Raw genomic sequence first — 27,404 nt, 5'->3', positions numbered from 1 at the left:
GGGCCTTTTTAATCAGTTTTGTTTATTTCTGTTCTAGTTTTTGTTTTTGTCCCTCTGTATTAAATCTGGCAAGAAAACAGACAAAATGCAAGATAAACAGAGATAAACGTGAATTCATGAAAGCATTATATTTGTGTTTTATTGTTACTACTTTCTCTTGATATGGTGATAATATTTTCATTATCATTTTTGTCTGGCCTGTTGGTAGCTTTATCCTGCTGTGTCCTACACCACATGGTTAACAGAATGACTCTGTATGCAGTGGGGCAAAAAAGTATTTAGTCAGCCACCAATTGTGCAAGTTCTCCCACTTCAAAAGATGAGAGGCCTGTAATGTTCATCCTAGGTACACCTCAACTATGAGAGACAGAACTGGGGGAAAAGAATCCAGAAAATCACATTGTCTGATTTTTAAAGAATTTATTTGCAAATGATGGAAAATAAGTATTTGGTCAATAACAAACAAACAAGATTTCTAAAAACTCAACTCGACGTGTTTGGAGGAGAAAGAATGCTGAGTTGCATCCAAAGAACACCTACTGTGAAACATGGGGGGGGGACATCATGCTTTGGGGCTGTTGTTCTGCAAAGGGACCAGGACCACTGATCCGTGTAAAGGAAAGAATGAATGGGGCCATGTATCGTGAGAGTTTGAGTGACAACCTCCTTCCATCAGCAAGGGCATTGAAGATGAAACGTGGCTGGGTCTTTCAGCATGACAATGATCCCAAACACACCGCCCGGGCAACGAAGGAGTGGCTTCGTAAGAAGCATTTCAAGGTCCTGGAGTGGCCTAGCCAGTCTCCAGATCTCAACCCCATAGAAAATCTTTGGAGGGAGTTGAAAGTCCGTGTTGCCTAGCGACAGCCCCAAAACATCACTGCTCTAGAGGAGATCTGCATGGAGGAATGGGCCTAAATACCAGCAACAGTGAAAACCTTGTGAAGACTTACAGAAAGCGTTTGACCTCTGTCATTGCCAACAAAGGGTTTATAACACAGTATTGAGATGAACTTTTGTTATTGACCAAATACTTATTTTACACCTTAATTTACAAATAAATTCTTTAAAAATCAGACAATGTGATTTTCTGGATTCTTTCCCCCCATTCTGTCTCTCATAGTTGAAGTATACCTAGGATGAACATTACAGGCCTCTCATCTTTTTAAGTGGGAGAACTTGCACAATTGGTGGCTGACTAAATACTTTGTTGCCCCACTGTATGTATGGACTGTACTTATATAGCGCTTTATCCAGTCTTTAAGACCCCTCAAAGCGCTTTACATACTACATGTCATTCACCCATTCATACAGAGCAGTGTACCTTACTCTAGGACCTAACATTCACACACATTCACACACCGTTGGCCATGCCATCGGGAGCAACTCAGGGTTAAGTATCTTGCCCAAGGATACATCGACATGTTGACTGCATGGGCTGGGATCGAACCCACAACCTTCTGGTTGAAAGACGACCACACTCCCTCACAGCCACAGTCGCCACCATGTATATCCTTTATTTAACCAGGTAAAAGTCTCATTGAGATTCAAATCTCTTCTTCCAGAGCGCCCTGGCCAAGAGGGCAGCATGAACAAAGTTACAACAAATGAAAACAATACAGGCAGAGGAATACAGCTGTGACACACTGATGAAATGGAACATTAACCAGGCAATATGCAAATAAAGGAAACTGTTAGAAAACATTAAAAACTGAAACAATTTTAAAACGACTTCAATTAGGAGATTTAAGAGCAATCACATCGACCAATGGATTCTGTTCTCTGTCCTTTAAGATGGACTTGAATCACTGAATGGGGTTCATCAGCAGATTGATGGTTAGTGATGGGTTTCAGGCAGAGTTGTTATTGTTGTTGTTGTTGTGTGAAACAGGAAGTGGTCACCATCGTGGTGTTCGGGGTGGAGTACATGGTGAGGATCTGGGCTGCAGGATGCTGCTGCAGATACAGAGGATGGAGAGGAAGACTGAAGTTCTCCAGGAAACCGTTCTGTGTCATCGGTGAGTGAGACTTACTTTAAAGAGTTCTCTCCTGCTGATGTTCAGGTGTATATCAGTATGTAGTGTCTCTACTTTAAAGAGTTCTCTCCTGCTGATGTTCAGGTGTATATCAGTATGTAGTGTCTCTACTTTAAAGAGTTCTCTCCTGCTGATGTTCAGGTGTATATCAGTATGTAGTGTCTCTACTTTAAAGAGTTCTCTCCTGCTGATGTTCAGGTGTATATCAGTGTGTAGTGTCTCTACTTTAAAGAGTCCTCTCCTGCTGATGTTCAGGTGTATATCAGTATGTAGTGCCTCTACTTTAAAGAGTCCTCTCCTGCTGATGTTCAGGTGTATATCAGTATGTGGTGTCTCTACTTTAAAGAGTTCTCTCCTGCTGATGTTCAGGTGTATATCAGTATGTAGTGTCTCTACTTTAAAGAGTTCTCTCCTGCTGATGTTCAGGTGTATATCAGTATGTAGTGTCTCTACTTTAAAGAGTTCTCTCCTGCTGATGTTCAGGTGTATATCAGTATGTAGTGTCTCTACTTTAAAGAGTTCTCTCCTGCTGATGTTCAGGTGTATATCAGTGTGTAGTGTCTCTACTTTAAAGAGTCCTCTCCTGCTGATGTTCAGGTGTATATCAGTATGTAGTGCCTCTACTTTAAAGAGTCCTCTCCTGCTGATGTTCAGGTGTATATCAGTATGTGGTGTCTCTACTTTAAAGAGTCCTCTCCTGCTGATGTTCAGGTGTATATCAGTATGTAGTGTCTCTACTTTAAAGAGTCCTCTCCTGCTGATGTTCAGGTGTATATCAGTATGTAGAGTCTCTACTTTAAAGAGTCCTCTCCTGCTGATGTGCAGGTGTATATCAGTATGTAGAGTCTCTACTTTAAAGAGTTCTCTCCTGCTGATGTTCAGGTGTATATCAGTATGTAGAGTCTCTACTTTAAAGAGTTCTCTCCTGCTGATGTTCAGGTGTATATCAGTATGTAGAGTCTCTACTTTAAAGAGTTCTCTCCTGCTGATGTTCAGGTGTATATCAGTATGTAGAGTCTCTACTTTAAAGAGTTCTCTCCTGCTGATGTTCAGGTGTATATCAGTATGTAGTGTCCCTACTTTAAAGAGTCCTCTCCTGCTGATGTTCAGGTGTATATCAGTATGTAGTGTCTCTACTTTAAAGAGTTCTCTCCTGCTGATGTTCAGGTGTATATCAGTACGTAGTGTCTCTACTTTAAAGAGTCCTCTCCTGCTGATGTTCAGGTGTATATCAGTATGTAGTGTCTCTACTTTAAAGAGTCCTCTCCTGCTGATGTTCAGGTGTATATCAGTATGTAGTGTCTCTACTTTAAAGAGTCCTCTCCTGCTGATGTTCAGGTGTATATCAGTATGTAGTGTCTCTACTTTAAAGAGTCCTCTCCTGCTGATGTTCAGGTGTATATCAGTATGTAGTGTCTCTACTTTAAAGAGTCCTCTCCTGCTGATGTTCAGGTGTATATCAGTATGTAGTGTGTCTACTTTAAAGAGTCCTCTCCTGCTGATGTTCAGGTGTATATCAGTATGTAGTGTCTCTACTTTAAAGAGTCCTCTCCTGCTGATGTTCAGGTGTATATCAGTATGTAGTGTCTCTACTTTAAAGAGTCCTCTCCTACTGATGTTCAGGTGTATATCAGTATGTAGTGTCTCTACTTTAAAGAGTCCTCTCCTGCTGATGTTCAGGTGTATATCAGTATGTAGTGTCTCTACTTTAAAGTGTCCTCTCCTGCTGATGTTCAGGTGTATATCAGTATGTAGTGTCTCTACTTTAAAGAGTCCTCTCCTGCTGATGTTCAGGTGTATATCAGTATGTAGTGTCTCTACTTTAAAGAGTCCTCTCCTGCTGATGTCCAGGTGTATATCAGTATGTAGTGTGTCTACTTTAAAGAGTCCTCTCCTGCTGATGTCCAGGTGTATATCAGTATGTAGTGTCTCTACTTTAAAGAGTCCTCTCCTGCTGATGTTCAGGTGTATATCAGTATGTAGTGTCTCTACTTTAAAGAGTCCTCTCCTGCTGATGTTCAGGTGTATATCAGTATGTAGTGTCTCTACTTTAAAGAGTCCTCTCCTGCTGATGTTCAGGTGTGTATCAGTATGTAGTGTCTCTACTTTAAAGAGTCCTCTCCTGCTGATGTTCAGGTGTGTATCAGTATGTAGTGTCTCTACTTTAAAGAGTCCTCTCCTGCTGATGTTCAGGTGTATATCAGTATGTAGTGTCTCTACTTTAAAGAGTCCTCTCCTACTGATGTTCAGGTGTATATCAATATGTAGTGTCTCTACTTTAAAGAGTCCTCTCCTGCTGATGTTCAGGTGTATATCAGTATGTAGTGTCTCTACTTTAAAGAGTCCTCTCCTACTGATGTTCAGGTGTATATCAGTATGTAGTGTCTCTACTTTAAAGAGTCCTCTCCTGCTGATGTTCAGGTGTATATCAGTATGTAGTGTCTCTACTTTAAAGAGTCCTCTCCTGCTGATGTTCAGGTGTATAGTATATCAGTATGTAGTGTCTCTACTTTAAAGAGTCCTCTCCTGCTGATGTTCAGGTGTATATCAGTATGTAGTGTCTCTACTTTAAAGAGTCCTCTCCTGCTGATGTTCAGGTGTATATCAGTATGTAGTGTCTCTACTTTAAAGAGTCCTCTCCTGCTGATGTTCAGGTGTATATCAGTATGTAGTGTCTCTACTTTAAAGAGTCCTCTCCTGCTGATGTTCAGGTGTATATCAGTATGTAGTGTCTCTACTTTAAAGAGTCCTCTCCTGCTGATGTTCAGGTGTATATCAGTATGTAGTGTCTCTACTTTAAAGAGTCCTCTCCTGCTGATGTTCAGGTGTATATCAGTATGTAGTGTCTCTACTTTAAAGAGTCCTCTCCTGCTGATGATCAGGTGTATATCAGTATGTAGTGTCTCTACTTTAAAGAGTCCTCTCCTGCTGATGATCAGGTGTATATCAGTATGTAGTGTCTCTACTTTAAAGAGTCCTCTCCTGCTGATGTTCAGGTGTATATCAGTATGTAGTGTCTCTACTTTAAAGAGTCCTCTCCTGCTGATGTTCAGGTGTATATCAGTATGTAGTGTCTCTACTTTAAAGAGTCCTCTCCTGCTGATGATCAGGTGTATATCAGTATGTAGTGTCTCTACTTTAAAGAGTCCTGTCCCTCTGCAGACATCATGGTGTTGATCGCCTCCATCTCAGTGCTGGCTGCAGGGACGCAGGGGAACGTGTTTGCCACGTCTGCTATCCGGTCTCTGCGCTTCCTTCAGATCCTCAGGATGATCCGGATGGATCGTCGGGGGGGAACCTGGAAGCTGCTGGGATCGGTTGTTTACGCTCACAGCAAGGTACGCAGTTAGGGTTAGTAGATAGGGTTTATGTGAAGTTGGTATTTATGACATGTTGAGTTTTTGATGTATCACCCCCCATAAAAGTTGTTCTGACACCTGACAGGGACAGAGGCACATAGGATCAGCAGGGGGGGGGGAGGGGGGGTCTACAAAGTCTTATTAATCCCCTATTTAGGAACGATACGTTATAGGGGGCAATAAAGCAATAAACAGCTATGAATGAAGACAATGGTTTTCACATGCTGATATCCAAGAGAGGGAGTTTCACAGTCACAAGATGGAGGAATACCGGCTCTTCTAATCATACACCCTGTCATGAACTAAATACTGAGCTTTTTCTCAAAATGTTGGATTTTTTCTGAAAATCTAAAAATTCTGACTTGTTCCAAAAATTCAGATTTTTTTCCAAAAATTCAGATTTTTGAGAAAAATTCTTACTTTTTCTCAAAAATCTCAAATCTAAAAATTCTAACTTTTTCTAAAAGTCGCAAAAATTCTGACTTTTTCTCCAAATCTGAAAAATTCTGACTTTTTCAAAAAATCTCAAAATTCTGACTTTTTCCTCAAAATGTTAATAACCCCTGGTCCCCGGCTTGAGCTTGAACCTCAGGATCCATGTATCTGTGATCCTCTCCAGAATGGAAGTAGTCATCACATACAGAGCATCAACTAGTTCCTGAACAGTGTCCTTCACATGCTGATATCCAAGAGAGGGAGTTACACAGTCACAAGATGGAGGAATAGAAAGCAGTATTCAATGTTTACTTCAGATTAGCTCCACGTCAGAAATGAGCATGCTTGTCATATGTCTCTCTCCATAGAGGCTGAATCATCATGTTAATCACATAGCTATCATATGCCTCAAACAGTCCTGATGCTCTGCTAGGTAATCACACATCCTGTCATAGGTTTAAAGAAAGGGACAAATAATTGAATATAGTCTATGAGCAGCTCATATAGTCCTGTTGTGAGCCTGGAAATGTTGAGTACCCCAAAGTGTTATGATAGAAATGTACAGTAGGGTCTCCAGCTCATAGAAACTGCCGGATGCTAAGCTGCAGATGTTGGGACTTTAGCACAGTTAGCATTTAAGTTGTGTTTATTAGCATTAGCCTATGTTGACAATAGTTTAAAAATGGCTTGGCAGATTTGGACAGTTTTGGAGTGGTTTTGTAGGTTATTGAGGATGCTGAATACATTTCCGACATTTTCAGGATAACAAATGACAGCTTTAACCTGAAAATGGCCATATCGGTTCTCTGTGGGCTGATTTTGATGAATTTTGGGTCGATTTTGAAGATTTGGGGGACTAATAATGTTAATCTTGTGCTTTCTATATTCAAACCTCCTAATGGTAGTCCAAATCAGTCAACAGAGAGAACAGATAGCGCTGTGTCAACAGGGTTTCCATTGGTCCTGCATTGATCACATGGTTTCCATTGGTCCTGCATTGATCACATGATCTCCATTGGTCCTGCATTGATCACATGGTCTCCATTGGTCCTGCATTGATCACATGATCTCCATTGGTCCTGCATTGATCACATGGTCTCAATTGGTCCTGCATTGATCACATGATCTCCATTGGCCTGCATTGATCACATGATCTCCATTGGTCCTGCATTGATCACATGGTCTCCATTGGTCCTGCATTGATCACATGGTCTCCATTGGTCCTGCATTGATCACATGATCTCCATTGGCCTGCATTGATCACATGATCTCCATTGGTCCTGCATTGATCACATGATCTCCATTGGTCCTGCATTGATCACATGGTCTCCATTGGTCCTGCATTGATCACATGATCTCCATTGGTCCTGCATTGATCACATGATCTCCATTGGCCTGCATTGATCACATGATCTCCATTGGTCCTGCATTGATCACATGATCTCCATTGGTCCTGCATTGATCACATGATCTCCATTGGTCCTGCATTGATCACATGATCTCCATTGGTCCTGCATTGATCACATGATCTCCATTGGTCCTGCATTGATCACATGGTCTCCATTGGTCCTGCATTGATCACATGATCTCCATTGGTCCTGCATTGATCACATGATCTCCATTGGTCCTGCATTGATCACATGATCTCCATTGGTCCTGCATTGATCACATGGTCTCCATTGGTCCTGCATTGATCACATGATCTCCATTGGCCTGCATTGATCACATGATCTCCATTGGTCCTGCATTGATCACATGGTCTCCATTGGTCCTGCATTGATCACATGGTCTCCATTGGTCCTGCATTGATCACATGATCTCCATTGGCCTGCATTGATCACATGATCTCCATTGGTCCTGCATTGATCACATGATCTCCATTGGTCCTGCATTGATCATATGATCTCCATTGGTCCTGCATTGATCACATGATCTCCATTGGTCCTGCATTGATCACATGGTCTCCATTGGTCCTGCATTGATCACATGATCTCCATTGGTCCTGCATTGATCACATGATCTCCATTGGTCCTGCATTGATCACATGGTTTCCATTGGTCCTGCATTGATCACATGATCTCCATTGGTCCTGCATTGATCACATGATCTCCATTGGTCCTGCATTGATCACATGGTCTCCATTGGTCCTGCATTGATCACATGGTCTCCATTGGTCCTGCATTGATCACATGATCTCCATTGGTCCTGCATTGATCACATGATCTCCATTGGTCCTGCATTGATCACATGATCTCCATTGGTCCTGCATTGATCACATGATCTGTGTCTCAGGAGCTGATCACCGCCTGGTACATCGGCTTCCTGTGTCTCATCCTGGCCAGCTTCCTGGTGTATCTGGCAGAGAAAGAGGACAACGAACAGTTTGAGACGTATGCAGACGCCCTCTGGTGGGGACTGGTGAGTATATTACATTAATCATAAAATAAGATGTACTTTATTAATCCCAATTTGGGAGAAAATGTGTTACAGCCTCATAAAACAAAACAAGGCATTGCACATGAGAAAGAAAGAAAGTAGAAATAAACAATTCTAAGTTAGAAATAGAAATAAACCAGCATTAGAGAGTAAGACAAATATACAGATGACCGTGAAGGTAAAAAGTCTAAACTGTCTGAAAAATAAAAACAATATTGAAGGGACTTTTTCTAAAATAAATACATAACAACCGACAACTCAGGAAAAGAGAACAGATATACTTTAACTTATAAGACAGAGCTAACACATAATAGATGCCCCTTTAATGCTCCTAATAGATGTTCCTTTGACCTTATCACAGATATGAACTTGGTTTCTGATTCTCATGGTTATTTTCTTTATTCAACTCATTTCATTTACTAGATTCTTCCAATGTGAGGTAATTAAGTTATTACATTCAAACCAATTTGTTTAATAATTGCTTTTCTTATCACGAAAAATGAGTAAGAATCTCTTTATTTAATCCCCTCTGGTGTTAAGGATGTTATATTCAGGGCTGCACATAACTGGTGCGCAGGTCGCATGCGCACCTCCGCCAAAAAAAGAGCACCGGGTCATTTGAAAAAAGGTGCATTTGCGTACCAACATTGAGAGAGAGAGAGGGAGAGAGAGAAGAGAGAGAGAAGGGAGAAGACAAAAAAAGAGAGAGAGGGAAATATATTTGCGATTTGAATATGAACCTATGATATGAACTCAGGGCCGGCCCGTAGCACTGGCGTAATAGATGTTCGCCTAGGGCGCCAGATCTGGGAGGCGCTGCGCTGGCAGCTCTGGGAGGGGAAAAACATTTTTGACCGTTGAGGCTCATCCTAATTTTTGGCCTTGATGTAACAATATTCATAATTAAGTAAATGTAACACCCTTTTATTCCCGGTTACACGTTTCATTTGCCCTGTACGATGGGCGCTGTAAGTGATGAAAATGGGGGATGTTGGCTTATCTGGCGCCCGAGCTCACAGCCAAAGTGCGAGTGAGCGAGGGAGAGAGGGAGGGTGCAGCGGTACAGGCGCTGTTGTTATTAGCATCTGGTGCTAGCTGCGCCAACGGATATAAGAAGAAGATGTTTCTACAATGATGTGGAGGGAGAGTCCTCTCCAGTCAGACTGAGAGGCTGATAGCTGCAGCTCAGTGAGGTGAAGGACTCTGAGTGTTTAGATAGTTCTCTTTAGTCTAAGTTCAAACGGTTTGGTCACAATTTATGTAAAAACATATTTCCAAGGCACTCCTTTATAATTATTGGGATAAACAGGTTTGAAATCATTTCAATGTATACTATAGGACAGTAACCAAAAATATCCGTTAAAACTGGAGAGATACAAAGAAATGCATAAATAAATAAATGTTAAGGTCAAATAAGATATGAATGAACAACACAAATAAAATAAGTTACACTCATTTGTTATTGGCTATGGGTTATTGGTTATGTTCACATACTTATTTGATTACATCCACTTGTCTAAGATGACAACAGAGACTTTAGACCCAAAACCAGCTGCTGACTTGTGGATGCAAGCAGATGATCAGACTCAACCAGAGAGAAAGAAGTAGGCCTACATCATCAGCTACCATGTCTGACAGAGAGGAAGACAGTGAGGAGAACAGTGAGGAGAACAGAGAGGAGAACAGTGAGGAGAACAGAGAGGAGAACAGAGAGGAGAACAGAGAGGGGAACAGTGAGGAGAACAGAGAGGAGAACAGAGAGGAGAACAGTCAGGAGAACAATGAGGAGAACAGTGAGGAGAACAGTGAGGAGAACAGAGAGGAGAACAGAGAGGAGAACAGTGAGGAGAACAGAGAGGAGAACAGTGAGGAGAACAGTGAGGAGAACAGTGAGGAGAACAGAGAGGAGAACAGAGAGGAGAACAGTGAGGAGAACAGTGAGGAGAACAGTGAGGAGAACAGAGAGGAGAACAGTGAGGAGAACAGAGAGGAGAACAGAGAGGAGAACAGAGAGGAGAACAGTGAGGAGAACAGTGAGGAGAACAGTGAGGAGAACAGAGAGGAGAACAGTGAGGAGAACAATGAGGAGAACAGTGAGGAGAACAGAGAGGAGAACAGAGAGGAGAACAGTGAGGAGAACAGAGAGGAGAACAGAGAGGAGAACAGTGAGGAGAACAGAGAGGAGAACAGAGAGGAGAACAGAGAGGGGAACAGTGAGGAGAACAGAGAGGAGAACAGAGAGGAGAACAGTCAGGAGAACAATGAGGAGAACAGTGAGGAGAACAGTGAGGAGAACAGAGAGGAGAACAGAGAGGAGAACAGTGAGGAGAACAGAGAGGAGAACAGTGAGGAGAACAGTGAGGAGAACAGTGAGGAGAACAGAGAGGAGAACAGTGAGGAGAACAGAGAGGAGAACAGTGAGGAGAACAGAGAGGAGAACAGTGAGGAGAACAGAGAGGAGAACAGAGAGGAGAACAGTGAGGAGAACAGTGAGGAGAACAGAGAGGAGAACAGTGAGGAGAACAGAGAGGAGAACAGAGAGGAGAACAGTGAGGAGAACAGAGAGGAGAACAGTGAGGAGAACAGAGAGGAGAACAGTGAGGAGAACAGAGAGGAGAACAGAGAGGAGAACAGTGAGGAGAACAGTGAGGAGAACAGAGAGGAGAACAGAGAGGAGAACAGTGAGGAGAACAGTGAGGAGAACAGAGAGGAGAACAGTGAGGAGAACAATGAGGAGAACAGTGAGGAGAACAATGAGGAGAACAGTGAGGAGAACAGAGAGGAGAACAGAGAGGAGAACAGTGAGGAGAACAGAGAGGAGAACAGAGAGGAGAACAGTCAGGAAAACAGTGAGGAGAACAGAGAGGAGAACAGAGAGGAGAACAGTGAGGAGAACAGTGAGGAGAACAGAGAGGAGAACAGAGAGGAGAACAGTGAGGAGAACAGAGAGGAGAACAGTGAGGAGAACAGTGAGGAGAACAATGAGGAGAACAGTGAGGAGAACAGAGAGGAGAACAGAGAGGAGAACAGTGAGGAGAACAGAGAGGAGAACAGTGAGGAGAACAGTGAGGAGAACAGTGAGGAGAACAGAGAGGAGAACAGAGAGGAGAACAGAGAGGAGAACAGTGAGGAGAACAGAGAGGAGAACAGTGAGGAGAACAGAGAGGAGAACAGTGAGGAGAACAGAGAGGAGAACAGAGAGGAGAACAGAGAGGAGAACAGTGAGGAGAACAGTGAGGAGAACAGAGAGGAGAACAGAGAGGAGAACAGAGAGGAGAACAGTGAGGAGAACAGAGAGGAGAACAGAGAGGAGAACAGAGAGGAGAACAGAGAGGAGAACAGAGAGGAGAACAGTGAGGAGAACAGAGAGGAGAACAGAGAGGAGAACAGAGAGGAGAACAGAGAGGAGAACAGTGAGGAGAACAGAGAGGAGAACAGTCAGGAGAACAATGAGGAGAACAGAGAGGAGAACAGTCAGGAGAACAGTGAGGAGAACAGAGAGGAGAACAGAGAGGAGAACAGAGAGGAGAACAGTCAGGAGAACAGTGAGGAGAACAGAGAGGAGAACAGTGAGGAGAACAGAGAGGAGAACAGAGAGGAGAACAGTCAGGAGAACAGTCAGTAGAACAGTGAGGAGAACAGAGAGGAGAACAGAGAGGAGAACAGAGAGGAGAACAGTGAGGAGAACAGAGAGGAGAACAGTGAGGAGAACAGAGAGGAGAACAGTGAGGAGAACAGTGAGGAGAACAGAGAGGAGAACAGAGAGGAGAACAGAGAGGAGAACAGTGAGGAGAACAGAGAGGAGAACAGTCAGGAGAACAATGAGGAGAACAGTGAGGAGAACAGAGAGGAGAACAGAGAGGAGAGCAGAGAGGAGAACAGTGAGGAGAACAGAGAGGAGAACAGAGAGGAGAACAGTCAGGAGAACAGTCAGGAGAACAGTGAGGAGAACAGAGAGGAGAACAGTGAGGAGAACAGAGAGGAGAACAGTCAGGAGAACAGTGAGGAGAACAGTGAGGAGAACAGAGAGGAGAACAGTGAGGAGAACAGAGAGGAGAACAGAGAGGAGAACAGTGAGGAGAACAGTGAGGAGAACAGAGAGGAGAACAGTCAGGAGAACAGTGAGGAGAACAGAGAGGAGAACAGAGAGGAGAACAGTCAGGAGAACAGTGAGGAGAACAGTGAGGAGAACAGAGAGGAGAACAGTGAGGAGAACAGAGAGGAGAACAGAGAGGAGAACAGAGAGGAGAACAGTGAGGAGAACAGTGAGGAGAACAGAGAGGAGAACAGAGAGGAGAACAGTGAGGAGAACAGAGAGGAGAACAGAGAGGAGAACAGAGAGGAGAACAGTGAGGAGAACAGAGAGGAGAACAGTGAGGAGAACAGAGAGGAGAGCAGTGAGGAGAGCAGTGAGGAGAACAGAGAGGAGAACAGAGAGGAGAACAGTGAGGAGAACAGTGAGGAGAACAGAGAGGAGAACAGAGAGGAGAACAGAGAGGAGAACAGTGAGGAGAACAGAGAGGAGAACAGTGAGGAGAACAGAGAGGAGAACAGTGAGGAGAGCAGTGAGGAGAACAGAGAGGAGAACAGAGAGGAGAACAGTGAGGAGAACAGTGAGGAGAACAGAGAGGAGAACAGAGAGGAGAACAGTGAGGAGAACAGAGAGGAGAACAGAGAGGAGAACAGAGAGGAGAACAGTGAGGAGAACAGTGAGGAGAACAGAGAGGAGAACAGTGAGGAGAACAGAGAGGAGAACAGAGAGGAGAACAGAGAGGAGAACAGTGAGGAGAACAGAGAGGAGAACAGTCAGGAGAACAATGAGGAGAACAGAGAGGAGAACAGTCAGGAGAACAGTGAGGAGAACAGAGAGGAGAACAGAGAGGAGAACAATGAGGAGAACAGAGAGGAGAACAGTCAGGAGAACAGTGAGGAGAACAGTGAGGAGAACAGTGAGGAGAACAGAGAGGAGAACAGTGAGGAGAACAGAGAGGAGAACAGAGAGGAGAACAGAGAGGAGAACAGTGAGGAGAACAGAGAGGAGAACAGTGAGGAGAACAGAGAGGAGAACAGTGAGGAGAACAGTGAGGAGAACAGAGAGGAGAACAGAGAGGAGAACAGAGAGGAGAACAGTGAGGAGAACAGAGAGGAGAACAGTCAGGAGAACAATGAGGAGAACAGTGAGGAGAACAGAGAGGAGAACAGAGAGGAGAACAGAGAGGAGAACAGTGAGGAGAACAGAGAGGAGAACAGAGAGGAGAACAGTCAGGAGAACAGTCAGGAGAACAGTGAGGAGAACAGAGAGGAGAACAGTGAGGAGAACAGAGAGGAGAACAGTCAGGAGAACAGTGAGGAGAACAGTGAGGAGAACAGTGAGGAGAACAGAGAGGAGAACAGTGAGGAGAACAGTGAGGAGAACAGAGAGGAGAACAGTCAGGAGAACAGTGAGGAGAACAGAGAGGAGAACAGAGAGGAGAACAGAGAGGAGAACAGTCAGGAGAACAGTGAGGAGAACAGTGAGGAGAACAGAGAGGAGGGTAGTGATTGATCGTGCTAATGCTGTCTTGTGTTCACTTCTGTGTGTGTGTGTGTGTGTGTGTGTGTGTGTGTGTGTGTGTGTTCAGTGTTCACCTCTGTGTGTGTGTGTGTGTGTGTGTGTGTGTGTGTGTGTGTGTGTGTGTGTGTGTGTGTGTGTGTGTGTGTGTGTGTGTGTGTGTGTGTGTGTGTGTGTGTGTGTGTTCAGTGTTCACCTCTGTGTGTGTGTGTGTGTGTGTGTGTGTGTGTGTGTGTGTGTGTGTGTGTGTGTGTGTGTGTGTGTGTGTGTGTGTGTGTGTGTGTGTGTGTGTTCAGTGTTCACCTCTGTGTGTGTGTGTGTGTGTGTGTGTGTGTGTGTGTGTGTGTGTGTGTGTGTGTGTGTGTGTGTGTGTGTGTGTGTGTGTGTGTGTGTGTGTGTGTGTGTGTGTGTGTGTGTGTGTGTGTGTGTGTGTGTGTGTGTGTGTGTGTGTGTGTGTGTGTGTGTGTGTGTGTGTGTGTGTGTGTGTGTGTGTTCAGTGTTCACCTCTCTGTGTGTGTTCCCCTCAAAAGCTACGGTTCATTAAGGATGAGCACCAAGCAACATCTGTGTGCTCCTTTGAGAACCAGGGAACAAAGTGATGTGCACCCCTGGTTATATTTCAGTTTGTTATTGTACTGCATGTGGACGACCTGTCCTCAGCAACGGAGCGATCTGATTGGTCTGTCTCTGTCTCAGATCACCTTGACGACCATCGGTTACGGAGACAAGTTCCCGATCACCTGGAACGGCCGACTGCTGGCAGCAACCTTCACTCTGATCGGGGTCTCCTTCTTCGCCCTGCCAGCTGTGAGACCTCTACCTGTCTGTCTCTCACATGTCTCTCTCTCACCTGTCTCTCTCTCGCCTCTCTCTCTCACCTGTCTCTCACCTGTCTCTCTCTCACCTGTCTCTCTCTCACCTGTCTCTCTCTCTCACCTGTCTCTCTCTCACCTGTCTCTCACCTGTCTCTCTCTCTCACCTGTCTCTCTCTCACCTGTCTCTCACCTGTCTCTCTCTCACCTGTCTCTCTCTTGCCTCTCTCTCTCACCTGTCTCTCACCTGTCTCTCACCTGTCTCTCTCTCACCTGTCTCTCTCTCTCACCTGTCTCTCTCTCACCTGTCTCTCACCTGTCTCTCTCTCTCACCTGTCTCTCACCTGTCTCTCTCTCTCACCTGTCTCTCTCTCACCTGTCTCTCACTTGTCTCTCTCTCTCACCTGTCTCTCACCTGTCTCTCTCTCTCACCTGTCTCTCTCTCACCTGTCTCTCACCTGTCTCTCTTTCTCACCTGTCTCTCACCTGTCTCTCTCTCTCACTTGTCTCTCTCTCACACCTGTCTCTCTCTCACCTGTCTCTCACCTGTCTCTCTCTCTCACCTGTCTCTCACCTGTCTCTCTCTCACCTGTCTCTCTCTCACCTGTCTCTCACCTGTCTCTCTCTCTCACCTCTCTCTCTCACCTGTCTCTCTCTCACCTGTCTCTCACCTGTCTCTCTCTCTCACCTCTCTCTCTCACCTGTCTCTCTCTCTCACCTGTCTCTCTCTCTCACCTGTCTCTCTCTCACCTGTCTCTCACTTGTCTCTCTCTCTCAGGGGATCCTTGGTTCTGGTTTTGCTCTGAAGGTCCAGGAGCAGCACCGTCAGAAACACTTTGAGAAGAGAAGGCACCCTGCAGCTGGACTCATACAGGTGAACCACACACACACACACACACACACACACACACACACACACACACACACACACACACACACACACACACACACACACACACACACACACACACACACACACACACACACACACACACACACACACACACACACACACGCACACAGGTGACCCTCACACACTCTCTCTTTACCTGCAGGCAGCGTGGAGGGTTTACGCCACGAACCTGAGTCGCAGCGACCTCAGCTCCACCTTCGATTACTACGAGAGGACGGGGTCCGCGCCCATGTACAGGTACGAAACAACCACAATCAATAATATATCCATAGCTGTAGCTCCGTTGAATCCTAAATGTATATATCCACATGTAGCAATGAGCTTGACTAAATACGTCTCAGGTAAGTTAGACTCTTTATTCAAACAAAACGTATCGGTACAAACACATATTTTCAAAAGTCAAAAAATGATATTTGCTCCGTGATTCTTTTCTCCTTCTAATTACCATAATAAATGATATATCACTAAGAACAAAGAAATACATTGTTATATATACACACACATAATATATCAACGTATACGCTCTAGCATGGCTCCTACAATCACATCTATATCACATTGATGGTAGTAACACACAGACTAACTGATGTTTCCCATGGCATTGTGCTTCAGGCTGATTCCTCCTCTCAACCAGTTGGATTTATTGAGGAACCTCAAGAATAAATCTGGACTCTCCTTCAGGTAGGAACTGTTTAATGTCCCTTTCTGTCTTTGTCTTTCAAAGGATCTATACTCTATGGACACTCAGATTATCGTCCCCCTTGTTTTACATTAAGTCGAGAATTGTTATTAAAATCTTCTCTATGTAGAAGTAAATAATAACTCTCCGTCTGCAGGAAGGACGTCCAGTCTGAGCCCTCTCCCAGGTTAGTGTCTCGCTCTTTATTACTGACTAGTCATGGGGTCAGAACCCTGAGGGACCCCACCAGTAACTGTGAGGATGAAGCATAGCGTGGTGCAGGAATGAGTCCTGAAACCAGGAAGTGAGTCAGCATTTCTCCACTTCCTGTTCCCTGGTCTCAGAGCCAATGGGATCTCTCTATAGGATTTAGGAAACTATCTGAACTAAGGTCTGTGGTTGAGACACATCTAAGAGACGGGTCACGTTTTGTTCTACATTAAATCATCAGCAGTGACCCCACTGGTGATCTCTGAAGAGTGGACGTGTCTGAGAAACGATGGTTGTTACCAAGTGGCTGAATAGGACTACAGAAGTCGTGGAGGCCGTTGTACGTCATTACGCCGAACACGTAAACACTCCTCTAAGTTAGTTTCTGTTCTGCTTGAGAGCAAGTCCCTGCCTCCTGCAGACTGTTCAAACAAACGCTTCAACTCCTTCCATCTAGAATCTGTGTGTTTGAATATGGATCTGAAGTTGGCGTGACGTTGAAGTCGTGCTGCTGGACTCGCTGTAGCTCCTTTATAGCATCACGTTAGCATTTAGCTTCTGGACATTAGATTCATGATTAGAACATTATGAAAGTAGACATGAGGAGATTATCCTGAACTAAACGTGCATTTATCAAACAGGTTAGTTTCCACAGAACTTATTTTTTACAATATTCCAAAATCCTGTGGAGAAATCCCGTAGCTTCTGGTCGAGGGAACAGCAGCTTCCTTCAGGGTCGAACTATAGAAATACGTCCTCCCTGCACCGCTCTATAGACACGTACAGACCTGGTGTTGCTCAGTTTGTGTGTACAGACAGAGAGAGATACCGTTTCCCACAATCCCGAGGAATACAAAATACGAATCAATACAATCAACAGACACATTTGTACATATGCACACATCAAAGACATGAATGAGAGCACGTGGCTCAGCTTGATAGGACTAACCCTGTGTGTGCAGTCAGAAGGTCAGTCTGAAGGAGAGGGTCTTCTCTTCCCCCCGGAGCTCAGGGGCCAAAGGGAAAGGTTCTCCGCAGAACGGTGAGTACTGTTTGCAGAACACGTTCACCGTGTTCTCTGCATAGTTTTGGAGCGGGACACTGTGAAGCTGACAATTGAGCGGCCCGACCAAGCAAGGAGGCAGAACGTCCAAAAATACAACCCGGTGTGGGAATTTATTAAATCATACACGTGATATGACACAGCCTCAATCTGTTGCTCCTGTGCGCACAGACACCACACACCACACTGCCAGCCCTCAGACAGACAAGGAAACACAGCCTAAACAACCACACACTAATCAGGTGGGGGGGGGGGGGGGAGACAACACAGGGCACCAGGTGCACACACTCAACCGTAACAGACACGGGGGAGGGGAACACGTTCCAACATAAAACAAACAGAGACAGACAAACTAAACACAGACAGATGCACACACTCTTTCACCACCAACAAAACGACACAGCTCGTAACGGAGGCCTAGGCTTCCTCCAAGTCTACAGTAAAACAAACTGGTGGTGTGACCGATGGCCATTTACAATTATTAATACTATTACTATTATTAGCATTAGTCTATATTTTGGTTGAAACTAAGCCAGAAAAAAAAAGAAAACATAAATAATAATTCAAATAAATTTAAATAAAATCGATTTTTAAAAATAATATTCGATTATGGAGACTGTAACGAATAATCGAATAATCACTGGCATCCCTACTACGTTTGTCCACAGGGCGAGACGTAGTGTGTTCACAGATAACCTCTCAAGACGTGACATGGATACAATTATTATTTTTTAAAACATGGAGCTCAAATAATCTTCGTAATACCTATCAAACTATAGATCCACTGGACGTACATTCTGAAAGTACAATAGAAACTTCTCGCTAGAAATGCAATCAAAAGACATTTTAACGCCAAACTATCCGACAATTTAGGATTTTCCACTGAAAAGAAATCGGGTGTCAGCCATTTTTTTCTTTTCACGCTGGGAAAGTTTGCGATCACATGACACGGACACAGGTCATTAGAAATGAAGAACTAGGAACACATATTGTATCCATGTCACGTCTTGAGAGGGTTATTTGTGGATATACTAGGTCTTGCCCTGTGGACCAGCGTAGCTATGACACGTGTTCTGTGAGACTGGGTTGGGGTCTCCTTACACACATAGTTATGAGTAGAAGACATACACAGAGGGCATTCTGCATGATAGGAGACTTTTAGAACTGTGTGAGTGAAGACCTGCAGACTGTTTCACCTGATGACCTGTCTCTAGTGGTTCCAACAGTTGGTTCTGGCAGTACTCCTGGTGCTGGTCCTGGAGGTCCTGGAGGTCCAGGAGGTCCTGGAGGTCCTGGAGTTGTTCCTGGAGTTGTGGGCAGCGTTCAGGCTCTGCGGCATTCCCCCAGCAGTGAACTTAATCTGGAGGAAAGTCCCAGCAAGGTTCCAAAGAGCTGGAGCTTCGGAGACCGTAGCAGAACCCGAGCGGCCTTCTGGATCCGAGGAGCCGCCTCCCGACAGAACTCTGAAGGTGACAACAAGCTAGTGGTTAGCATGCTAGCTTCAGCTTCAGTCGATATCTCTGCAACACGACACACGGAGAGTAAATGTTCATCAAACAAGTCGTCCACTCACATTCCTCCTGACTCACAGAAGGATGCCTTTGGTGTCAAAAAGAATCAATGTGTGATAAAGAGAGGAGAAGAAACACTCTTTAAAGTAGAGACACTACATACTGATATACACCTGAACATCAGCAGGAGAGGACTCTTTAAAGTAGAGACACTACATACTGATATACACCTGAACATCAGCAGGAGAGGACTCTTTAAAGTAGAGACACTACATACTGATATACACCTGAACATCAGCAGGAGAGTACTCTTTAAAGTAGAGACACTACATACTGATATACACCTGAACATCAGCAGGAGAGGACTCTTTAAAGTAGAGACACTACATACTGATATACACCTGAACATCAGCAGGAGAGGACTCTTTAAAGTAGAGACACTACATACTGATATACACCTGAACATCAGCAGGAGAGGACTCTTTAAAGTAGAGACACTACATACTGATATACACCTGAACATCAGCAGGAGAGGACTCTTTAAAGTAGAGACACTACATACTGATATACACCTGAACATCAGCAGGAGAGGACTCTTTAAAGTAGAGACACTACATACTGATATACACCTGAACATCAGCTGGAAAGGACTCTTTAAAGTAGAGACACTACATACTGATATACACCTGAACATCAGCAGGAGAGGACTCTTTAAATTAGATACACTACATACTGATATACACCTGAACATCAGCAGGAGAGGACTCTTTAAAGTAGAGACACTACATACTGATATACACCTGAACATCAGCAGGAGAGGACTCTTTAAAGTAGAGACACTACATACTGATATACACCTGAACATCAGCAGGAGAGGACTCTTTAAAGTAGAGACACTACATACTGATATACACCTGAACATCAGCAGGAGAGGACTCTTTAAAGTAGAGACACTACATACTGATATACACCTGAACATCAGCAGGAGAGGACTCTTTAAAGTAGAGACACTACATACTGATATACACCTGAACATCAGCAGGAGAGGACTCTTTAAAGTAGAGACACTACATACTGATATACACCTGAACATCAGCAGGAGAGGACTCTTTAAAGTAGACACACTACATACTGATATACACCTGAACATCAGCAGAAGAGGACTCTTTAAAGTAGAGACTCTACATACTGATATACACCTGAACATCAGCAGAAGAGGACTCTTTAAATTAGATACACTACATACTGATATACACCTGAACATCAGCAGGAAAGGACTCTTTAAAGTAGAGACACTACATACTGATATACACCTGAACATCAGCAGGAGAGGACTCTTTAAAGTAGAGACACTACATACTGATATACACCTGAACATCAGCAGGAGAGGACTCTTTAAAGTAGAGACACTACATACTGATATACACCTGAAAATCAGCAGGAGAGGACTCTTTAAAGTAGAGACACTACATACTGATATACACCTGAACATCAGCAGGAGAGGACTCTTTAAAGTAGAGACACTACATACTGATATACACCTGAACATCAGCTGGAAAGGACTCTTTAAAGTAGAGACACTACATACTGATATACACCTGAACATCAGCAGGAGAGGACTCTTTAAATTAGATACACTACATACTGATATACACCTGAACATCAGCAGGAAAGGACTCTTTAAAGTAGAGACACTACATACTGATATACACCTGAACATCAGCAGGAGAGGACTCTTTAAAGTAGAGACACTACATACTGATATACACCTGAACATCAGCAGGAGAGGACTCTTTAAAGTAGAGACACTACATACTGATATACACCTGAACATCAGCAGGAGAGGACTCTTTAAAGTAGAGACACTACATACTGATATACACCTGAACATCAGCAGGAGAGGACTCTTTAAAGTAGAGACACTACATACTGATATACACCTGAACATCAGCAGGAGAGGACTCTTTAAAGTAGAGACACTACATACTGATATACACCTGAACATCAGCAGGAGAGGACTCTTTAAAGTAGAGACACTACATACTGATATACACCTGAACATCAGCAGGAGATGACTCTTTAAAGTAGAGACACTACATACTGATATACACCTGAACATCAGCAGGAGAGGACTCTTTAAAGTAGAGACACTACATACTGATATACACCTAAACATCAGCAGGAGAGGACTCTTTAAAGTAGAGACGCTACATACTGATATACACCTGAACATCAGCAGGAGAGGACTCTTTAAAGTAGAGACACTACATACTGATATACACCTGAACATCAGCTGGAAAGGACTCTTTAAAGTAGAGACACTACATACTGATATACACCTGAACATCAGCAGGAGAGGACTCTTTAAAGTAGAGACGCTACATACTGATATACACCTGAACATCAGCAGGAGAGGACTCTTTAAAGTAGAGACACTACATACTGATATACACCTGAACATCAGCAGGAGAGGACTCTTTAAAGTAGAGACACTACATACTGATATACACCTGAACATCAGCAGGAGAGGACTCTTTAAAGTAGAGACACTACATACTGATATACACCTGAACATCAGCAGGAGAGGACTCTTTAAAGTAGACACTACATACTGATATACACCTGAACATCAGCAGGAGAGGACTCTTTAAAGTAGAGACACTACATACTGATATACACCTGAACATCAGCAGGAGAGGACTCTTTAAAGTAGAGACACTACATACTGATATACACCTGAACATCAGCAGGAGAGGACTCTTTAAAGTAGAGACACTACATACTGATATACACCTGAACATCATCAGGAGAGGACTCTTTAAAGTAGAGACACTACATACTGATATACACCTGAACATCTGCAGGAGAGGACTCTTTAAAGTAGAGATACTACATACTGATATACACCTGAACATCAGCAGGAGAGGACTCTTTAAAGTAGAGACACTACATACTGATACACACCTGAACATCAGCAGGAGAGGACTCTTTAAAGTAGAGACCGGTGGTGGAAAGGCAGGTCATTCCATCGTGTTCCATTTTAATTCATACCGAGCCAACGTTCTGGACTCTTTAATATTCTGTATGTTTTAATATAATAAATGTTTCAGACGCCAGCCTGCCGGGGGAGGAAATGGCCGACGACAACAAGAGCTGCCACTGTGAGTTTGTGCCTCAGGATCTGACCCCGGGGTTAAAGGTCACCATCAGAGCCATCTGGTACGTCTCTGCTCTGAGAATCCTGCGCTCACCGCTCATCGCTCCACTCACTCTTTATTTGCTGCTTTTGATTCACATTATTTTTCATTTCTTTGTGCTCACCCCAGGGTCAAAGTTCACCGTCAGCTGTTGGGTAAGACCAGTCAGTCTGACGTCCAGCCAGTTTCCTGCTCTGTCATTCTGTCCATTACTGTTGTTTATTGTTATTTTTATTATCCTTGTTGTTGGTGGCAGTGTTGTTCAGTCTGTCTGTTATCAGAACCAGTGGTTGGCAAGTTACTTTCAAAATGTAATATATTACCAGTGTTGGAAGAAGTACTCAGATCCATTACTTAAGTAAAAGTTCAAATATATCCATTTGAAGTGAACGCCCTGATTTCAGAATGTTACTTAAGTAAAAGTAGAAGAGAATAAGAAATACACTTCAAGCACAGAAAGTACTCGTTATGCAGTTTATGGGTCTTTTCACAGTGTTAATATATATTATCCTATTTTCATACATTTAAGAGCATTTTGATTCTGTAGTCACATTTACATACTTGAAATACTTTATATATTAAAGTACTGCATTATGTAAACATATCATGTGTTTTTTTTATATGCACTAAATAACCGAGTGTTAAATAGATGTAGTGGAGTAAAAAGTACAATATTTCCCTCTGAAATGTAGTGAGGGAGAAGTAGCACTACATGGAAATACTCAAGTGAAGTACAAATATGTAAAAAAACGTACTTGAGTAAATGTACTTCGTTTCCAAAGTATATTACTAGTTACTTTGATTTGAAAGTAATATGTTTTGTAATACAAAAGCACCATCACTGTGTGTGTGTGTGTGTGTGTGTGTGTGTGTGTGTGTGTGTGTGTGTGTGTGTGTGTGTGTGTGTGTGTGTGTGTGTGTGTGTGTGTGTGTGTGTGTGTGTGTGTGTGTGTGTGTGTGTGTGTGTGTGTGTGTGTGTGTGTGTGTGTGTGTGTGTGTGTGTGTGTGTGTGTGGTAAAGAGTCTGAAGTCCTTACACCCACATGTGTTGCAGACTTTAACGATGTTCTGGTCAGAAAGTGAGAATGCTTATCGTCGAGTGAGACGTAGGAGTTTTTGACGGCCTGGTTTTGTGGTTAATTGACGGTAGTTTGTTTGTTATTTAAAAATGTATTTGGAGCTCTCTGACCAATCAGTGGTCCTTCTTGTTAACCCAGAACCTGACTTCCTGTTTCCTCTCCCCCAGTTTAATACGTTTCATGGTGTCTAAGAGGAAGTTCAAGGAGAGTCTCCGTCCGTACGATGTGATGGACGTGATCGAGCAGTATTCAGCCGGACACCTGGACATGCTCGCCCGCATCAAGAACCTCCAGACAAGGTACGACCTCCGGGCTCCGGACAGCGCCTGTCTCAATGTGTCCTTGTTGTTCCAGGACACATGAAGAGACATCTTCATTATAAAGCTGGACAACTGTCTCAGAGTGAGTCGTCTCATAACTGCAAGTGTTTGTCAGTAAATCTGAAAGGACTAGGTTAGCTACGTTAGCTAGCTAGCTTACAGCAGATCTACAGTGACATCAGAAGGAGTCATGTGATCACTTTGTTCAAATAACACCATGAAACATTTTAGGTGAGTTTCCAACAACAGAGACAGATGTCCAGCTTTATAATAAATCCTGAACAAGCGCCCCGTCCCAGCTGTGTGCGTCACTCTTTAGTGTCCCCTGGTCTCCCAGCTGTGTGTGTCACTCTTTAGTGTCCCCTGGTCTCCCAGCTGTGTGCGTCACTCTTTAGTGTCCCCTGGTCTCCCAGCTGTGTGCGTCACTCTTTAGTGTCCCCTGGTCTCCCAGCTGTGTGCGTCACTCTTTAGTGTCCCCTGGTCTCCCAGCTGTGTGCGTCACTCTTTAGTGTCCCCTGGTCTCCCAGCTGTGTGTGTCACTCTTTAGTGTCCCCTGGTCTCCCAGCTGTGTACGTCACTCTTTAGTGTCCCCTGGTCTCCCAACTGTGTGCGTCACTCTTTAGTGTCCCCTCGTCTCCGTTGTGTTTTGAGCTTCTTCAGTGTTTTGTATTTGCAGCGTTTGTTTTCTGCAGCTTTTAGTAAACGCTGCATGTCTCCTCAAGTTGCTGAATGTTCTCTAAACGCTGCATGTGTTGTTGCTGAAGATGTTCCTTCATGTGGAACTTGTGTTTTTATATCTGCATCCGTTCTGAAGCTGTTCTCTAACGTGTTTGCACCTGTCGGCCTCCGTAGTTAGAAGACTACGAACATCTGGAACTATAAACATCCCAAAACAACATAAACGCCCCTTGGCTGTAATTCGTTGTGAAATATGTGTTCTGTGTTCTGATTGGCAGAGTGGATCAGATAGTCGGTAGAGGAACACCAATAGCAGACAAGGACCGTCCCAAACCAGCCAATGAGGAGGTTCCTGAGGACCCGAGCATGATGGGGCGGCTGGGGAAGGTGGAGAAACAGGTAACCAATTAAACCCTTTGAGCACTATGATGCAGCGTCAACTTGAATCTGATTGGCTGTCCTCTCTGGTCCCTCAGGTCCTGTCTATGGAGAGAAAGCTGGACTTCCTGGTCAACATCTACATCCGGCGAATGGGAATCCCTCAGGCTGAGACTGACGCCTACTTTGGACCCAAGGAGCCGGCCCCGCCCTACCAGAGTCCAGTCGACCAATTAGAGAAGGGCCAGTGAGTGTCTGTCATCCCATTTTATAATTTAGTTTTGTTGTGTACTTGTTGTTTACATTCACTTGTTTGTGTACTTGTTTGTTGAAATGTTTTACATGTTGATTGTTTACATTCTAGTTTTTTTACTTGCTGTTTGTTTACTTGTTTGTTTATTTGTTGTGTTGTTAAAAAAAATTGTTTACAGCTTGATCAAAATAGTTTGTCTTGTCTATTGTCCATTGTTATTTGTTTACATGTTGTTTCCCTGTTGTTTCTTTATTTGTTTGTTTACTAGTTGTTTGTTTACTTTTTGCTTGTAACAAGTTATTTACTTGTTTGTTTACATATGTTTTAATTGTTTGTTGAAATGTTTTACATGCTTGTTTATTTGTTGTGTGGTTAAAATAGTTGACAGGTCGTTGTTTGTCCATTGTTGTTTCCCAGTTGTTAGTTTACATGTTGTTGTTTACTTGTTGTTTTACCAGTTGTTTGTTTACCAGAGGCCTGAGGCCTGTACTACGAAGCTGGTTCAACCTAACCTGGATATGTTTGAGTTAGCCGGTTGGCCTAATCCAAAACATACGCGCTCTCGCTAAACGGTCCTACGACGCGGGTTATCAAGTGGATCGCTCAAGCCAGCCGTGTCCTATCTAGTTAGGAGCGTTCACATGAAAGGGGTGGTATCTGGAGCATTCGACCAATCAAAAACATGGAGAAGCTACTGACAGCGCAGCGTCATACTTCCTGAATGAAAAGTCAACTATAATATTACACATATAAAGAAGTTAAACTTTAAACATCCATGACTTAAACACTTGATCCAGGATCAAAGCCACATAGCTGCACCTGCAAGGTGAATACAGCTGGTAACAGAACAAGTGTTTGAATGCGTACATGAACAGCTTTATGATATCACTGCCCCGTCTAAGACACCATCTGACTTTCATTACATTTGACTCGAGTGTTTCCTCAACTTAATGTGTTGCTTCAAATAATCCTTCTGCATACAGTATGTGACACTGTGAGTGTTGCACGGCCAGATACGGCTCAGCTGACTCAGATAAGGAGATATATGATACATTATGATGTGATATGCCGCGGACTGTACTTAATGTTACTCTGATCCGGTTACTTATGTTGTGGCAGATATTTAAGTAATCTTTCTTAACGCTAATGTTCTAATAGTCAGATTGCTCTGAAGATGTGAGGTGATATTCTATTAATGTTCACGTTCACACAGTCGCTGATTTCTGCCGGCCGTCTTTTCTGCAACGGCAGCTTTTCTGTATTTCCTTTCTCCTGTAATATGACTTGATCGCTTTAAACTCCGCACACTGAGCTCTGATTGGTCAGCAGGCAGTGCTTTCACTGAGTTGAGCTCTTAGCCTGCAACCTAACCTGCTCCGGGGCAGGTTAGCCGCACAGCATAAGTTACCATGGAGATCTAGCCTGCTAAAAAGAGAACCAGCTTCGTAGGACCGGAAACCCAGAGTTCTCCCTGAAGTTAGCCGCTAAGAGAACATCCTGCTTCGTAGTACAGGCCTCTATTGTTTGTTTATTTGTTGTTTTACCAGTTGTTTGTTTACTTGTTGTGCAGGGTGTTGCCTGGCGACCTGACGGAGAGGATGAAGATGGTTCGCTCCTGCAGCTCCTCCGGACCCAGAGACTCGGCCCCGCCCACCTGCCCGCCCTCCACCTCCTGGCAGCCAATCAGCTCCCAGCTCCCCCGGCAGAAGGCCCCGCCCACTCCACTGGGAGACGGGTCACTGGTTCGACTCCCGCCTCCTCCACACGGGGGGAGGCGGGAATCGAACCGGCAGAGCACGGAGGAGGGGAAGCTGATTGGCCGGTTCCCAGTCTCCCAGTCCAGAGAGAAGATGGACGAGGCGCTGATTGGCCGGTTCCCAGTGTCCCAGTCCAGAGAGAAGATGGACGAGGCGCTGATTGGCCGGTTCCCAGTGTCCCAGTCCAGAGAGAAGATAGACGAGGCGCTGATTGGCCGGTTCCCAGTCTCCCAGTCCAGAGAGAAGATAGACGAGGCGCTGATTGGCCGGTTCCCAGTCTCCCAGTCCAGAGAGAAGATGGACTTCGTCAACAAGAGCTTCTACCCAGCAGAGGGAGGCGTTCAGAGCCACATTGCTGAGGGGGAATCGGACTCAGACTCTGAACTCTGCGCTCCATCACCTCACTCTGACCCCGCCTGAAATAAGACTTGTTTTTTAATGAGTGTAATATATATATATTTAAGTAATTGACTACATTTTCTGTCGGCCAATGATCCGACCTGCTGCCTCCAAACATTAAAACACATTTTAAATTGTTGTATTATTTATTTTGAAATCAGTTTTCAACAATGGCTTCTACTCGTTCCTGGACCGGAACTAAGTAGAACACTTAAGATAAAACCCAAATATGAAATACATCTGTGAAGACTTTCAACACCAGCTGAAGCATCATGGGAACTGACTGAAGCATCATGGGACGTGTGGTAATGTTCATGTGTGCAGCCAATGTTTGATTAT

At 44.1% G+C, this 27,404-nt stretch overlaps 1 protein-coding gene across 4 annotated transcripts in view; it reads left to right on the top strand.

Annotated features, from left to right (window-relative positions):
- kcnq2b (potassium voltage-gated channel, KQT-like subfamily, member 2b) overlaps positions 1 to 27,203 on the top strand; it is a 34,190-nt gene extending 6,987 nt beyond the window's left edge. Inside the window, exons 4-19 of one of the 4 annotated variants that reach the window (XM_079685006.1) lie at positions 1,892 to 2,018; positions 5,199 to 5,374; positions 8,123 to 8,248; positions 14,514 to 14,624; positions 15,408 to 15,503; positions 15,685 to 15,779; positions 16,155 to 16,223; positions 16,379 to 16,408; positions 17,394 to 17,473; positions 18,709 to 18,963; positions 22,116 to 22,224; positions 22,332 to 22,370; positions 23,448 to 23,579; positions 24,557 to 24,677; positions 24,755 to 24,903; positions 26,480 to 27,203. In XM_079685006.1, coding sequence (XP_079541132.1) covers positions 1,892 to 2,018; positions 5,199 to 5,374; positions 8,123 to 8,248; positions 14,514 to 14,624; positions 15,408 to 15,503; positions 15,685 to 15,779; positions 16,155 to 16,223; positions 16,379 to 16,408; positions 17,394 to 17,473; positions 18,709 to 18,963; positions 22,116 to 22,224; positions 22,332 to 22,370; positions 23,448 to 23,579; positions 24,557 to 24,677; positions 24,755 to 24,903; positions 26,480 to 27,086 — 2,322 coding nt within the window. In that variant the 3' untranslated portion in view covers positions 27,087 to 27,203. Of the gene's footprint in view, positions 1 to 1,891; positions 2,019 to 5,198; positions 5,375 to 8,122; positions 8,249 to 14,513; positions 14,625 to 15,407; positions 15,504 to 15,684; positions 15,780 to 16,154; positions 16,224 to 16,378; positions 16,409 to 17,393; positions 17,474 to 18,708; positions 18,964 to 22,115; positions 22,225 to 22,331; positions 22,371 to 23,447; positions 23,580 to 24,556; positions 24,678 to 24,754; positions 24,904 to 26,479 lie in introns of those variants that run through there. The other 3 variants (XM_079685004.1, XM_079685003.1, XM_079685005.1) reach the window with 3 other exon arrangements.
- The last annotated feature ends 201 nt before the right edge of the window (positions 27,204 to 27,404 follow it).

This window comes from Notothenia rossii, assembly GCF_949606895.1.
Source record: "Notothenia rossii genome assembly, chromosome: 5".
NCBI classification, from domain to species: Eukaryota; Metazoa; Chordata; class Actinopteri; order Perciformes; family Nototheniidae; genus Notothenia; species Notothenia rossii.
Note: the sequence above shows the minus strand (reverse complement) of the source record. Positions and strands in the feature narration are given on the sequence as shown.